General features: G+C 37.1%; 2 protein-coding genes across 10 annotated transcripts; both read right to left on the bottom strand.

The window, feature by feature from the left end:
- Positions 1–308: 308 nt before the first annotated feature.
- On the bottom strand, positions 309–5,395 carry LOC103982273 (uncharacterized). The gene is made up of 6 exons (XM_065106869.1): positions 5,164–5,395; positions 5,031–5,080; positions 4,823–4,928; positions 4,647–4,705; positions 1,834–1,897; positions 309–652 (listed from the first exon to the last, which is right to left on the bottom strand). The coding sequence occupies exons 1-5, from the start codon at positions 5,377–5,379 to the stop codon at positions 1,843–1,845; spliced, it is 486 nt and encodes a 161-aa protein (XP_064962941.1). The 5' UTR covers positions 5,380–5,395; the 3' UTR covers positions 309–652; positions 1,834–1,842.
- Positions 5,396–5,987: 592 nt separating this feature from the next.
- LOC135611274 (protein MEI2-like 2) lies at positions 5,988–15,696 on the bottom strand. Of its 9 annotated transcripts, none has more exons than XM_065106859.1 (13): positions 15,479–15,696; positions 14,513–14,724; positions 14,282–14,425; positions 13,748–14,196; positions 11,537–11,695; positions 11,334–11,450; positions 11,067–11,218; positions 9,543–9,631; positions 8,502–9,441; positions 8,329–8,413; positions 8,178–8,246; positions 7,711–7,890; positions 5,988–6,582 (listed from the first exon to the last, which is right to left on the bottom strand). In XM_065106859.1, the coding sequence occupies exons 2-13, from the start codon at positions 14,619–14,621 to the stop codon at positions 6,484–6,486; spliced, it is 2,592 nt and encodes an 863-aa protein (XP_064962931.1). In that variant the 5' UTR covers positions 14,622–14,724; positions 15,479–15,696; the 3' UTR covers positions 5,988–6,483. The 9 variants fall into 9 exon arrangements, with proteins under 9 accessions (XP_064962931.1, XP_064962932.1, XP_064962935.1 ...); XM_065106860.1 differs by having other exon boundaries at positions 14,513–14,720; XM_065106863.1 differs by having other exon boundaries at positions 14,513–14,551; positions 15,479–15,695.
- Positions 15,697–16,432: the final 736 nt, after the last annotated feature.

Genomic DNA, 16,432 nt, shown 5'->3' with positions numbered 1-16,432 from the left:
AGGCAAGACTGCTTAAGATGGTGCAAAGACCGTCGGTGTACTTACCTGAGACCAGCCTGACAAAAGAGAAACCAAATAATCATTTTATTTTGTGGTCAGATCCTTAAAATTCCGCTAATCTTATTCTCACGAGGTGAGATGATTCCAGATTTGTGGCTCTTAATCATGTGATGGGCGACCACGCACGAATCCAAAAGCATCTTCCTCCTCTCTTGTAAACCCAGCATTAGGAGTTCACGCACGCGATCCAATTACCAGTATCAAAACCCACCACAGACATAGTTAAAGAATTAACGAAACCATGTCTCTTCAGTGCAAAGTCAAATCGACTCACAACGCATATAGCTTCATTTAGATCACAATGTTTACCATGCAAAAGGGATGGAGGACATCCGCCTATACTACTAGCAAATAACAGTACTGCAAGGGTGCAGAAAAATGTCAGTACAGTTCTTGCAACAAGCCATGTTCATTAGCAACACCAGTCAGAGTCACAGTCAAAAGCTGGATTGCCATTTGCAAACAAGAGTTTAATTCCAAGATGAACTCCGGTACAAGTTTCAACAGGTACCATCGAGACATGTTCGAGCCATTCTTCAAACATGCCACCTCCCAATTCTATAATTCGATGCAGCAGCCGTTCCAGCCATCCCTAAGTACAAATTAGCAGGTCAAAATAGGAACTACAAATTCCTAATGCAAACAGTCAGGCGTAGTGCATACAATGCAGAAGACCAACTTACTTTGGACAATTCGGCTGAAACTATATTGAGAACCAGGTTAAAAGAAATTCTAATTATTTATACCAAGCCTAACTGGATACAGAATAGTAAAAAATCAGCAAAATGTATCCCACAACATCAGTTATTTGTTTATCTAAAATATGGTATAATGAAAATACAAGAACTGGAAGGAGCTCTGTTGGTGCAGGCATAGCAATATTGATACGCTTACAGAGGAAGATTTTAAGATCAAGTGCTTTTAAGGCACGAGCATGACAAGCATCATAAGCTACAAAAGATACAAGCAACAAGTAATTTCTAGTTATATTGAAAATGAGTTGAAGTAGAGAATTCTATGTTAATGTGCATTACTTGTTTATCTAATAAACATTTATATAGATCTGGAATACAAAGTTTCCACCTCTTTCAGGTAAAAAAAGAAGAGTTTGGCTTTAGCTTCAGTGTCATTTTATCTTTTTTGCCACCAGAAATTTAGCCAAGATGATTGGCTTTTGTTTGATGAAAACAGAAATTAGGATAACGTGGGTTTCCAGGAAGGTAACTCATACATCATGCTCCACCATCTCTGGGTAAAAAGGGCTATGGATCTGGCTTTTCACTGTTTCACCACCAATGGACTGAAGAATAATGACACTGTTCATCTCTCTCATGCTATAGACTCAATATTGGATCATACAGGCAGTATATCAAAGACCTGGATACAAGAACTCAAGTTGTATGCACTCAATACTGCAACAGAAATGAACATGAGTATCAACCATGTAATGCATATATCTACAACACTATCCTCTGATACTAGCTCATCTGGTTTCTTGGTCACTCTTCAAGTTTTGTGGAGTTGAAGAGTATAAACATGCACTTCTATATGCCAAGTACTGAATGTCTTTAACATCCACTGCTTTAGCTTGATAATAAGTGATTCTACTTTTGCCAATTAGTCACCACTCGCAGCATATATGTTTCTGAGGAAAATCAGTAAAGCAAACAAGAGAAGACCAACTGAAAGCACCAAGCATCCAACATTGACCAAAATGAAGCTGATAAACAAATTAATGAAAAAGAAAAAATAGGCTGGTCTTGAACCACGTACCATCATGTCTTACATATAGTCAAAGGCTCCCCTTATTCCATCCAAGCTCTCTCCCAATGAAACTCTGCAACATGAAGCAGCAAAATGACCAACATATAAACAGGAATATGAATGAACACTCAACCTCCGCAACACTACTACATCTTTCAATCTCTCTTAACATGGAAAATCGGTTTGTGTACAGAAATAGTTACCACCCTTCTATATAAATCAGGAAAACACAATAGAAAGATTCAGTTTCAAGCATGAGGTGCAAAATATTTGTTTTTTGCTATGAAAAAAGAACATTTAGGGGATTAAACCAGAAATTATCACTCACAAAAAAGTTAATAATCCAACTACAACCACCTATATTGGGAATAACTAACTAATGTAGCTTCATCAAAAGAATCAATACAGTTCCTACATTGGTGGAATAACTGAGTTCATTGTTTTGTAATCCTTGTCTACGGTATCCAAGGTTCAGAATACCGTACCATACCGGTGTACCGATCAACAGTTGGTACGGTTCGTACCACTCAGTACCAAGCATACCGACACATGGTATACTAAGATATACTAATATACAGCCTGTACTAGTCCTCTATCGGACCAATACATGCCGCCCGTACCGAGTGGTATGGTACGGTATTGCAAACCATGACGGTATCATAATCCTTCCAGATCTTCTTCAGCTTCACTTGAATTGTAGTTGATGGTGTAGCAAGCATTTAATCTTCACCAGCTCGACCCCATGCCATAATGTGCCTGTGAAATGCACATTGATCAGTGCATGCTGAAAGAACTACCAATACGATGAAGGGTAGCCACTTCCCATTTTGGCACAGATCAAATCTCACCAAATATATTCACATTGCACCTAACTCGAAATATGACGATATCAAATATCCTACAATTCATAATTCCAATCATGATAAATACACTTGCTCATTTATTCCAGGTATGTTCTCAATAAATGTTGACCCAAATTTCAATTCTTGCTCTGAGACTATGCAACATAGTTCCAAACAACCAGCAAAGAGGCAAGGAAGCATTAGCCAGACAAAGATATAAGCACTTTGTGTTGCCACACTAGTGATAGAGCATCAATATTTGTTTCATTGGACCTTGCTTTACTGTTTCCCAACCTGAAAAAACAAGTGGTTTATCTGAAGGCTTGCACGCACACACACGCACACGCACACACACGCGCATGTGCACACACACACACAGATATTTAACAAACTTTAATGCTCCACTGAAAACTCAAAGAATCAACTTAATAGAAGAATCCAATATAAACAATGAGTTGGCAAGGACTGGCTTTGTCATGTTTAGTTGCCTGTTTTATCATTATTGTAATATATTAACTTGTATCTTATGTTCATGATTCTTGTTGGCATTTTCAAAAAGTATGTCTAAGTTGCTGTCATATTGAATAAGTAGCATGATTATGAACAATTAAGGGTTCATGAAACTGGATTTTGAGGAACCCAATAATCATTTTTCACAACCAAACTTAATTTAAAGGGACTCCTCCCACTTGTCTGATTGATCTTACTTCAAGTGATGATTGGATGAACATGTATAGTACATGATTCCAAGAAGTGTCAAAACTTCAAAGCTTCACATTGGGCCGAGGAAAGGGAACAATCATTTACAAAGATTTTGTTGATTGTTCACCAAAACACAAAATAACAAATTAAGTCTTTCTCTAGAAGAGGATTAAGCACTTCGACACCACTGCTTATTGCTTCTTTGTCAGTATAGAAATTTAAATAATGATGTGAATGCATAAATTAAACAGAGTGCAGAGTTAATGGTTAATTGCATTCTAGCAGAAGTATGCTCTAAAAGAAACCAAGTGAGGCATCTAAATAGTGTTTGATATTGAGATTCTTGTTCACCCAAATAACACATAAAAGAATAAAAAGAAACTTAGTTTTAAAACACTTATACCTCATAACTCGAGATGAGTCATGCTATTACAAGGCTTTTAAGGCCCAAGGTCATAACAACTGGTTATCTCGACAAGTTAGTGAGACCACACTGCAAGCTTCATAGTCTCACGACATAATGTTAATGGTGTATAAGGCCATGTATAATGCATTGTTTAATCTTTCACAATGAAACAACACAGTTGACATTTTATGACATTGGTTCGCCACACAAAAGGAGTGAATACCTACTAAGTGCTTCAAGTATTTGTAACATGACGTGAGCTTAGTTATGCTAAACTTATGTTTCAGCTCAAAGTTTAGAAAACTAGCCAGACCAATAAATACCATTTGGCAAGTACCAGTCCAACCAGGAACTAGCACCCGGATTGGGATTCTTTCAGTCCATTCTGAAATCTCATACTAGTTTTTATTTTATTTTATTGTGTTTTGGCCTGTTGTTGACAGCTGTCAGCAAAAGTTGATCTTCATCCTCTTCTATCCTCCCCCTCTCCTTCTCATTCTTCTCCTTGCCTCCTCCTCCTTCAGCTTCTCATCCTCTCCTTTTCCTTCACCTTGTAATACACTGACATACCATGTAACCTGTGTGCTGGGACATACTGGTGGTACAAGTCACACTCTGAAAATTTTAAACCTCCAGATCAAAACAAGTCTCACATTGAAACTCGACACCTTGCTTCAGCTAACGCTATTCCTATCCCGATGCTCATGTGCATTTGAAGAACAATGATTTTTTTTTAGTGCTGAAGGTGTAGGTTGTTGCAACTAGCTGGCTTCAGATTCTCATGTTTCTTTCATAATTCATGTAGATAAAATGAAATGTGATGATCCCAAATCCCAACGAGCAAGAAAAAAGAAGTGTATGGTCAGTCATACTTGCGCATGCAGTACTTGAATTCCTGCCCCCTAACAAAGTCGTTCTCCCCTTCCTCCAGCTGACCCAAGTAACACATTACACATACCAAATGTTAGACGAAAACACAGCAAATAAGCGACATTAGACTAAGACCATAAGAATAAAAAAATTTCCTTTCTTTCCCATTTCATCTCACCGGATCGCTCTCATAAATCAGCTGAAAGCAGACGGGAGAAAGGCATCGCAGCGCACAGTTCTCCTTGTCGATTATCGACCACCTGCACCTCGACCCCCACAACCCACTTCTCCCGCAATCACCCGAGAAGAATTAGGTCATCTCAACTTTTCTTCTCTCAAATGATCAGATAAAAAAAAAAAAAAGAGTAGATGCGCTCAGCGGCTACCTCTCGATGTCGGCGTAACAAGCCTGCTTCTTTTCTCTGACCTCGATGTCCTGGCAAGATCCGAAACCACATCGGGTGAACAGAGCAAGAGATCAACAACAACAGAAGGGGACATCAGGTGGAGGCCGCTTACGGTGATCGGGCGAAGGTACGACTTTGCGAGAGCGACCGGAGCGAGGAGGCAGAGCAGCAGAAGGCCCGGCCAGAAGCCAGCGACGCGGAGGGGACTGGCAGGAGAAGGTCGAAGTGGAGACTTCGCCATGGATTTCGGTGAAGACGGCCGGAAGCAAAAGACGCACCGCACCTTCTTTTTACCGGTGTGTGACGGTGGTGATTTTGATTTCCTCATGTCGGATATGCTTAGATCTGATGGGCTTACGTCGTTATCGAGGAAGATTCTCATTTCCAATAATACAAATCAATTCGAGAATATATATATATATATATATATATAAGGAAGATTCTCATTTTCAATAATACAAATCAATTCGAGAATATATATATATATATATATATATATATATATATATATATATATAAGGAAGATTCTCATTTCCAATAATACAAATCAATTCGAGAATATATATATATATATATGTTACTAAGAGAACTAATTTTTTTTCTTTTTTATTAAAAAAAAAGAAGAAAAATTGAAGGACATAACAGTGGCGTGGACTTTGTGAAATCTTTTGGGTAATCTCTGCCTGTCATCAGTTTCCTCCTGAAGAATCCAAAGAACCTAAGCAACCTTCACAGAAAGGAACAAAAGGTAACACTATGTTGCAGATAAAATGAATTCAAAACAGAAAAAGGAAGGGAAGAAAATGAGAAAAAGAAAGGCTTTCAAGTGTAAAGAACAATAACAATGATTTATAACAACCTCGTTTACAAACCGATGAGCAGACACAAGTGATCTAGAAAGAGTCAATGAATCTATTCAAGCGACAAAGAAGCAGGAAGTCCAATTCACCATGTAAATAAATAATGCAAATTAATATCCATAATCTTGAACCGTGTAATTAAAATTGTCTCTTTCTGTACAACCCAACATCCAAATGCAAGCGGCTAAACAAGAGAAAAAGGTCAAAAGGCGATGGCTATAACCATCACAACTGTAAGCAATGTGCTTACCGGCAAGCAGACGGATCGAAAACTTTTCTTTGCAACATCTGCTGGGAATTACTATCTACACGCCAAAAAAAAATAAAAAGACCACATCAGTATGTCAAGACATCTTTACAGGGTTCTGGTAGATGCGGCGTTGGCACATCCATTGCTTTAGAAAGCAGAAGCACCTATATAACACAATTGCACACGCTCTTTTCCCTCATGAATCTTGTTTGATCGTGTAAACTCCAGATAAGTTAGCATTTTATACAAAAAAAAGCCTGGTTGTTGTCAGACTTTGTCACCCGTCCAAAACGTTTCCACCTCAATGGAGAGTGGACTTATCTTAGCTTCCCGCGACAGGACTTTTAGTTGAATCTCCCACCGAGTTGGTCTCGTCTTGTTGATGCACATGAAGGTCCACACCATTTAATGGGATCAGTTTCTGGAAAAAGCTCTTGATTTAGCAATGACCTTCATGATATTAGAAACAAAGGAATAGAGAGTTGCTCAACAAAGAAAATTAGCAGGATAAGAGTAACCATTTTGATAGTTTATCCTGATCTAGCATAACCAATAAAAGAGATTATAAAAGCTAATAAGCATCAGTTTTCTTTTTGGAAATAATTGCATCAGTTAAAAGGATGTTAAACATAATTAAACTATTAAAACAAAGAAGAATCACTAGAATATTATGTAGTATGAAACTTGTTCCAGGACACCGAGAAAATATGAAATCTAATGTTGCATTTCATCTACCTATTAATTCAAGCTCCAGATAATAACTCTGAAAAGTTTAATCTTTATACCACTTTTAGATCCAAAAAGGATTTAACCACTCAATGCTAGAATAGATGCAACAATTAGAGTTATGGATTTGAACTATGCATGTGCTGAGAGGCAGACAAGGAAGAATCCATCCTTGTTGGACAAAGCTACCTTCACAATCTCTGCCACATGTTAATGCGAGCCACTCTAAATTGCATGAGGTTGTGCCAAGTAATCATTAACGACATACGACATTTGTTCAAGGTCATCTATGCCCTCAACTATGCTCAAGAATTTTCCTCATGCATATTTTTTACTGAACTTGTAATGTGTTCAGATCAATTACAGAACTAAAAATTTGGACGCAACATGATCAGAAAATCAGTTACACCTTTTTCAGTACTCACAGATATATTGCCAATCGTACTTTTCGTTTGAGGCAAATTAGGTTATTATACATTTAGAATGTGATGCCACAACTTCTATTGAAAACATTATGTTTCTCATCAAAATATTATTATAAAAACAAAAGAATGGCTCAATGCATGAGACTCTAGTTCACAAAAGAACAGCTTTACCATGGAGCCAAGCTCACCCCCTAGATATTATTATAATGTACTCCCAAAATTAGCAGCCAGGTCATGAGGTTCATAGACTAAATGCAGAAAGACAATTTTCCAATGAAAATTAATATACATGAACATGGTAACTTAGGGGTCACAAAGTACAACATTGAACCTTCAAATGGTAGGTAAGCACTTACAACATTATATGAACCAAGTTGGTTTCAAGAAAGGTTGTTTACCTGATCAATGTTGTCTGATCCCTCAGAATATAAGATAACAGGCCTGCATCTCTTGTCTTCATTCATCAAACTTGAGTTCTCAAAATGTGCACAAAGAGCAGCCTTACCCTGTATTCTGGCATATGCCAATAAGGCAACTTTTTCACTGTTTAACTTCTCCCACTTCTTCCCATTGAATGTCTGCATATGCAAAAAAATCAATTTAGTATATCCTTCCAGATTAAACGAGCCTTTATGTGTAGGACTAGACTTCACATTCAAAGTAGGATAAGCTAAATGAGCACATAGAAATGGTAAACATTAACAGAACTCATGGGCCCCTGTTCAAATATGTACATCAAGCTATTACATAATATTTCCCCTTCTTCCACACTCCACAAGGGCATTATTTTAAAAAGTTGTTTGGACCAACACAAGCAGCAAAAAACTTCAAAGTATAAAAGATATATTGAGCAATATAGGAAAACCTTATAGAAGGAGATAATGTGTGAAGGAGAAACCATGTTTATAAATGCATAACCGACGTTGCATTTATTCTGCAGATACAGGAAAAAAAATCTGAATCAGATCATGAAGGAATTAAAAAAGAATATAGTAGCCAGATTTGACAGATACTACCTTAAAATCAATTGGCAAGTACAGGAAATCATAAGTACCCTTATGATTTTCATCAATTGCAGCCAACAGCATCTTAGAGGTATACCTATAGAGAAATTGAAAAACTAGCTTCAGCTCATGATATTGCAATACCAAAAATCAGCAGAAAATGATAACATATTCTTGAACTATACTTATTTGGAATGTTCTTGATCATTAGTGTTGTTCTTGTATCTTCGCCTCTAACAATTTTGTCCAAATCAAGCAGATACCTCTTTTTGTTATCATCTTGACTCCCTTGGCTATCAAACTGTCTACTGTGGCCCTGAAGGCCAAATGAACCTGAACCAGGATACTGGTTATTACCAAAGAAGTTAGGACCAGATCTCTGATACTGCATCATTCTTAGTTTGGGCGAATTGTTATCTGGTATGTTTCCTGTTAAAACAATTCCTGGATTCCACAAGGCAGTAGGACCACTTCCACTGTTTTGGGTAACCTGCATATTTCCAAATGAAACCTTATTCATGACAGATGTTTCAGGTGTCTCAGGAAAGTAACTGTAGTGCTTCTTGAAAGGAACACCAGGAGGTGCTGATCCCACCAGATGATGCTGACCATGGGATGACCCAGGAAATGAGTCATGCTGATTTGAATAGAAAATGTTCTTCCTTTGCTGTCTATCATTTGATGGGAAAGGAAGTCCCGTAACTGGAGATCTCCAAGAAGACTGGGGTTGATCCATGTTAGAAGTTGGACTGCCGAAAAGAAACTGGGATCCAGTCAAAGATCCAAACCCTGACACATTTGAAGCTGAAGGACCCAAAGAAGACAAAGGACCAGGACTTGAGGCCAGTATTCCACTATTATGATCCCGGGGTGATCCACAATGCTGAAACTTACCTTCATGAGATGAATTGCTACCAGAGCACAGCTGATCAGCATAATTAACCTTTTCTTGGTCCTTAATTAGTCCAACTTTTGTAGAATTTGACATCACAGGAGATAGTATGGTACTTAATCCAGGCAAACAGTCACTACCTATAGAGTTTATGATTCTCCCAGCAGGGGTCTTACAGAGAGCTTGTTGGAATGGACTGCACTCATTCGGACTATTGAATTGGAACCATGTACCTGACATCCACAAGGAATGAAACCAACCTCTCAACGGATCAAATCAGATCCAGGATTAAAGTTGTTAACCAAAAAATATATATCTGATATAACAAAGTTACCTGTAAAACTGTTTACAGGAGAATTTCCATGATGTTGGTGAACCCTGGCTTCAACAGGATCCAAATTATAAGTTGTTTGTTGCATCAAACTGTTCAAGATAATTTTTTAGCATTTTAAGGAGGAGGTGATATCAAAGAACTGGAAATCATGAAAATAAGCAAGGAGAAATTATTTGAATTTACTAACAACAATCAACCGGCATAATGCTTCTAGCTATGGATTAAAGGATGAAAAAATGGTTCTGTTTCTACAAACTGTTCTTTGATCAGAGGGAAAAATAACTAATATACTATGAGATCTACAATCTCCATGTAACTGTTTCAGAAGCAGCATAATTAGTGTTGATCGTCAACTTGTAGGAAAACACTAGGCCTGTGCGGTGTTACTTCTACTTTGTTTCTTTATTTGAATAAAGATTTACATAAAAGTCTTATGTAAATTTGCCAAAGGATACATATTTAAAATCTTCTCCGCAAGGTAAGTAAAAATGTTTAATTTCGTACTTCCATGTGAGATACAAACAGCAAAAGATTACCAACCAAGAGAGATCTAAGAGAAAACTCAATTGCTTAGTTATTGTAATTCTCGCAGACCTGTCTGAGTATGCCAATATTCATCTACTTTTTAGCAAGGACGAATTCAGTAATACCAACTTATGGATTTTTTAAATATTTCAATTCTTAATAAAAGGAGGCAAATTTTGGGTCAGTGTCCAATGGGTAGAACAAATTTAGCAGTAGATTATTTGTTCATGATATTTCACATTATAGTGACAAAATTAATGAGGCAAGGCATCAAATGCAAACTTCATGTCAAAATGTCTAGGCAACTTTAATAAGATAAAAAATCCTCCTTAAGTTATAAGGAGACCTGAAAGAATTCTAGTAAGTAACCAACATGCTGCAGAGTCACCCCAAAATCCATACTGTACACCACAATGAAATTCTAATGGCCAGTGCATTACCTCCATGTAAAATACTACTGCTGTTGACAACTGGAAAGTGTATAACTACATCATGAACTACAATATAAAGAAGTCCAGTAACTCTAACATAAACAATAAGGTAGTTGCTATTAGCCAACCATTCGAATCTCTGAAGTTTAATCCCTAAATCATAAGCATAAGCAGCTTTTGAATAGAAAAAAGCAAAAAAATGTAGATACAGGACAGTAAGCCTTGTGTGGTAGTATCCGCTGACACTAACCAGCTTTAGAATATATTAGAACTACACATACCATGAGCAAAATTAAATTGCCGATGGATTAAAGGTGCATATAAATAGGAAAAAGATATAAAGCGCTTCTGCTTGTGAAACTTCAACTTGCACCTATCCATGGAATGTAGAAACGGTAATTTCCTCTTGTATCACTACAAGTTAGAAATAAAAATGTTTTTTTTTTAATGCACAAAATGCACTGTCCTTTTGCTTTTAGCACCATAAGTACAGTAACTATTGGCATCAAAGTATCAAAGCATTCTCACCATAACTAAAAGCAAATAATTAAACTAGTCATATGCATACTTTCTTCGAGCTCCACCAGGGCGACTGGGTTCCAGTTTTATTCGTTTGCCACCTAGTTCGCACTTGTTCAATGACTGAAGTGCAGCTTCTGCCGCTCTGACATCATAGAACTCAATGAACTTATGGTGCCACTTGTTAGGTGTCTCCCTAATCTGGAAGACAAAGCAAAGAAATACTGGCCTTATTAAATAAACTTGGGTGTAGAAAAGCATAGGATGCTCACTTAACTGGAAAAAAAAACACGAGAGGAAATAAACAAATTCTGACCTCTTTTATTTCCCCATGAACACCAAATATTTGAAAGAGGTCGTCATTTGATACTGATGAATCCAAATTAAATATCACAAGGGTTCCTTGATTCATATCTTTGTCAGATGGGTTTTCCTAAATGTTTGCAGAAAAAGACAAAAGAACAAATAAGAGACGAGCTTAAATCAGAGGTAAAATCACTAAAATATATATAACCTGACCTTTGGAATAGAAAAATGGATGTCAAGCTTTCTCCGTCTTAAGGGCTTGTTTTGCAGTGCACGCATAGCATTTTTGGCAGCCCGTATATCATAATAAGATATCATAACAAATCCCCGGTGCTTGCAAGCAGTGTAAAGACTTCGGATGTCTCCATACGGCTACAAGAGGCACAAGATTATAATTTCTCAAACAAAAAAACAGTGCCCATAATTTTCTTTTTGAAATATCATGGATCAGGATAAATGTGCAGATGCAAACGTTAATTGTTCAGAAGTGGACCAAACAAGAAGGAAAACTAACATGACCAACAAAAGCATAGGTTTCAAGATAGACATCATAAAAGATAGTAGATAGAACCTGCCAGGTTGCAGAAGTGCATCATACAAGAAGTAAAATTAAAATGATTCATAAAAGCATAGGTTTCATGTTAGACATCATAGGAGAAATTAAAAGAAGTTCCCAGTTTGCAGATTAAGGTTCTTTTTACTCCTGGAAAGAATGATTACAGGGACATATATCTTATAATTTGCATTGCACCTCAAAGCAGAGAGTATATTTTGCCTTGCACGTGTAACAACGATTAATATAGGAAAAAGATGCCTTAACTGTCTATAGATCAAAGAATTGTATGTAATACAATAATTTATATAAAAATATTTTGAAATTTATTGTTAATTGGATCATAACAAGATCATGAATTTGGTTTTCACTTTTCACAAAAAGTTCTTTTTTCACTGGTATATGCTGGGAGGCATCAAGTTCCTCCATGAATGAAGCATAGAAGTGTAGGGAGTCCACAGCTAGTATAAGTCCAGAATTATTCGTTTCTTTTCTGCACACTTCTGGGTTTCTCAATTTTGATACAAACTTTGATGACTAACTAAACTGGTTCAAAAATTAAGATTTTTTTAACCTAGATTGTGCAAAAGCATTATATCAATCATCCACAGTTGTTGACGTATATACTATATCAATCAGTATGCCAGATGAAGTCATGATTTCACGCATACTGAAAATTTTGCTCTTTAAGAATTTTGACCAAGGGCTCAAGTTGAATATCATTTTTCTAGTCATGGCCATCATCTGATAGGTGACTGTTACTGTAGTTTTAGACCCAAATGTTTGTTTTCTGTCTATAAACCTGATCCTAGAAACCTAGGTTTTCTAGACATATTGACAATCAATTGTTTCTAGAGTAACACATCCCATAGCACATCATTTTCTATATATAAACCTGATCCTAGAAACCTAAGAATTCTAGATATATTGCACAATTAATTCTTTTTGAGGTACGTATTCCATAGCCATAAATAGTTGAAAGCTTCAATCAGAAGTCAGAACCAAAATCCTACAACTCACTACACTTCCTGGATTTTCCACAAGCTAATATTCGGGCTAATTATAGATTACCCCTATAATTAGCTATCTCGGTTCCTATATTATCAAAAATTACATTGGGATCCCTATACTTACGAAAATAAAACATTTAACCCCGTTTCTCCTTACGTCATCGACTCTGCTAACGAAAATATCACATGTGCTCAGTGGCAAACCGAAGTAAGGCAAAGTCAACACATGCTAAGTGGTAAACCTTGCGATATTTTTCCGTCTGCAGAGCTAATAGCATGAAAAAAAACGAGATTAAATGTTTCATTTTCATAAGTATAGGAATCTCAATGTAGCTTTTGAAAATATAGAGATCGGAACACTAAAAATAACTAACTATAGGAAGAAATTGTAATTAGCCCCTCATATTCCCCTTGGAGCCTATCCTCACACTTGTCCTAGATTAAGTGATTCTTTCTTGTGTGGTACCAACAAAGGCTCATTATTTTTAACCAAAAAAAAACCTAATGACCACAGAAGATAAACATAAAAACATGGCAAAATCGAGAGTAAGCAGAAAGTCCGTAGTAGTCCCAAATCAAAGGTTTTAAGCCCTTCAAAGCTCTAAATAAGTTACTGTAGCTAATATATACACATACTATGTTGTGTAAACTCATTATATATATCCGTGAAGACATGGACATAAAGCATGAAACATGACATTTTGCAGGAGCAAAACTGCAGTGTGATATGGCAGTTTATGGATTGTTACTCAAACACAAACTGCAATGAGGTACCACAGCAAAATTTTAAATTAAAATTATCGATACACATTCACATAAAAGGCAAAAAAAAGATTTCAAAATATTATAGAAAATAATTACCGCAAATAGTGACCGCAGTTCCGAGTCTTCAACGTTACTATTAATGTTCCGTACGAACAAAGTTCTTGAAGGATGCTCGCCATATGGATGCTCACCAGAGACAGTCCCAAAACCATTTGGAAGACCGATCCCATTCTCTGCATAGCTATCAGATATACTTAAATTTTCCATACTAGCAGTAATGCTCTCTGTTGGACCAGAATCCAATTCAAAACCTCCAACACTACCAAAAAGATCACAATCTTCTGATTCATCCACTAGTTTAGGCAAGTTTGTAAGGTCAAAACCATCCATTATGCCAGCTAAAAGATCTTCCTCATTGTTAGGTAACAAGACCTCATCCTCTTGGAAGTCCAGCTCATCCACCATGAACTCGCCCTCCAAATACTGACTGTGTGTTTTCAATTGAGAAGATGAATTGTCAGCTGAATGAACACCATGTACTGAATCTACAGTCACAAATGAAAATTTACATATGAATCAGTTCAACAAAAGTAGTTGGTGATAACTCAACAGATGAGAAATGCTGCATACATTTACCATGCCGAATTACTGGCAACGAGCTAGAGAAAAGACTAGCATCGGTCGATCCATAAAATGCACTGGAGCTGGATGGACCTTTCCATAAATTTGTTCCAGCTCTGGGCACCAATTTGTTTGATGAGACGCTCAATAGGCCTATAGATAAACAGTCACACATGTTTTGAATGAACAAAAATTCTTATACCAAGTAGGACAAGCGAAGCATCTTTTTCTATAAATTACCTTCTGAAACTGAATGTTCTTTGCTCTGGTCCATATTTCCTGTACAAATTGCCAAACAAAAGGATGTTGAGAGATAGAGAGGGGGGATGCAGCAACAGTTGAGGATCATGAGGGACCATGACAAATTAGGTGACAATGAGAACCATAAAAAGATCCTCCTACCATGCTGGTATGCTCAGTATAATGCATCTGTAAGTCACCCTTTACACTGTCTTAAATTAGACAAATCCTTCAATAAGCATTTTACAGGATTCTCCTAAAAGGCAAACACCTCAAACAGCAAAGAAATAGACAACCAACTAGAGAAAGAAGACACACCGCACCAAAATGCACCAAAAACGGATTAATTGCCATGAACCAAAATATTGTAATAAAAAAAGCACCAATGTGACAGATTAAAGGGGAAAAAGGTCGTGATCGCTAGGTTGATGATACACATCAAACTCCAAGCGGGTAGCTGATTATACATTTAAGCAACTCCCGACGCCATGGAAGAAGGTTCACATAATAAAGAAGCCATCTTTGCCGCGATCTCATAAAAAGAAAAAAAGCAACTCAAACCGGAAATAAGATCCACCGACCGACCGAAACAACCAACAAAAGAAACCCTACTTTCAATATGAGATTGCGCCCAAAAGCAGAAGATAGCCAACGATTGAACGACGCAAGAAATAATAACCAAGTGGAAGAGTACACTTCAAACTCCCTGCCGGTAGCTGCTCATACATCTAACAAACCTCCCAACATCGTAGACGAACAAGGTTCACAAAAAAAAAAACCATATTTGCCACAATCTCGTCTAGAAAAGAGCAAATCCAACAGAAAACGAGATCCACCAACTTACCGAAGGAACACCACCACACAAAAAACACTTCTTTCAATAAGGGACTCCACCCAAAACCCGAAACAAGCAGAAAACAACCAAGCATCGAACGACGCAAGAGACGACAGAAGAGAATCGCTTACCAAGCAGAAGAACTTGGTGAGATGTCTCCTAGCGCGCCGAGACTCCCCTACCCCTTTGGCAATCAAACCAAATACAGCAAGAGAAGTCTCAGAGCACCAAACCTCCTCCTTTTCGCTCGCACTCGACCGCAACCTGACAGACAGGGAGAGAGAGAGAGCGAGAGCGAGAAATTATTGGAGGGAGGCGAAGCAAATCAAAAGAGAGAGACAGAGAGGAGAGAGAGGAAGCAGCCGTGTTTCTAACTTGTGCGGGCCGGGATTCAGCCGTGTTTAAATTGGATTTGGCGTCCGTCTGCGCTTTGTTTATCATCAAATTATTATTACCACAATACATACATAAAAATATTATTTTTTTATAAGATGATAATATCATTTATGAAAATATATATATATATATATTGTTAAGTGAGAATATGGTTATCTGAACCGGAGAGATGATTCGGAATATTTTATATGATTTTTTAATACGTTGATCATGTAAAACTAAGTCTGGAGTATTCCTAAGTTTTTTTTAAAGTTAAATCAATTCTTAAGATTAAAAAGTCTAAGATGAGCTTTCGGAAGTGAATGTCTATAATATCTTAAAATCATCAAGTATAAGAGGTGGTTGTGTAATTGTCATGAAGTTAGCTGGAGTTATCCAAGTTGTGAAGCACCCTTACGTTAATTTCTCGAACTTAGTTAGGATTGTGTAAGTCATGAGCGCACTTGCGATATATATCCATAAATGATCAATTCGTATGACTTGTAAAAGAAAAAGTTAATTGGTTTGAAAACAAACGATGGATAAGTCCTGACGTCTCGCGAAAGGGAAAGTTTTACGAGCAATTCAACGAGCACTGTTGAATTTTTGAGGTATTGATGGCCGACGAGATAGATCCTCATCTAACTCTCTAATTTATTTCGAAAAGAAGAGCAAATTTATTTGGGAAAGAAGAGCAAGACGATTCACTT

This window comes from Musa acuminata, chromosome BXJ2-4 (assembly GCF_036884655.1).
Source record: "Musa acuminata AAA Group cultivar baxijiao chromosome BXJ2-4, Cavendish_Baxijiao_AAA, whole genome shotgun sequence".
Lineage (NCBI taxonomy): Eukaryota > Viridiplantae > Streptophyta > Magnoliopsida > Zingiberales > Musaceae > Musa > Musa acuminata.
This window is presented reverse-complemented; position numbering and strand designations above follow the sequence as displayed.

Excerpts from the sequence above, each read along its gene's own strand:
- LOC103982273 (XM_065106869.1), bottom strand. The coding sequence starts at position 5,379 with ATGAGGAAATCAAAATCACCACCGTCACACACCGGTAAAAAGAAGGTG. Across the intron at positions 4,929-5,030 it reads TGTTACGCCGACATCGAGAG|TGGGTTGTGGGGGTCGAGGT; the intron begins GTAGCCGCTGAG and ends TTGCGGGAGAAG. Across the intron at positions 1,898-4,646 it reads TTCAAGTACTGCATGCGCAA|AGTTTCATTGGGAGAGAGCT; the intron begins GTATGACTGACC and ends TTCATGTTGCAG.
- LOC135611274 (XM_065106859.1), bottom strand. The coding sequence starts at position 14,621 with ATGATCCTCAACTGTTGCTGCATCCCCCCTCTCTATCTCTCAACATCC. Across the intron at positions 9,632-11,066 it reads CCTGGTGGAGCTCGAAGAAA|TTTGATGCAACAAACAACTT; the intron begins GTATGCATATGA and ends TATCTTGAACAG. Across the intron at positions 8,414-8,501 it reads ATCAAGAACATTCCAAATAA|GTATACCTCTAAGATGCTGT; the intron begins GTATAGTTCAAG and ends ATTTCTCTATAG.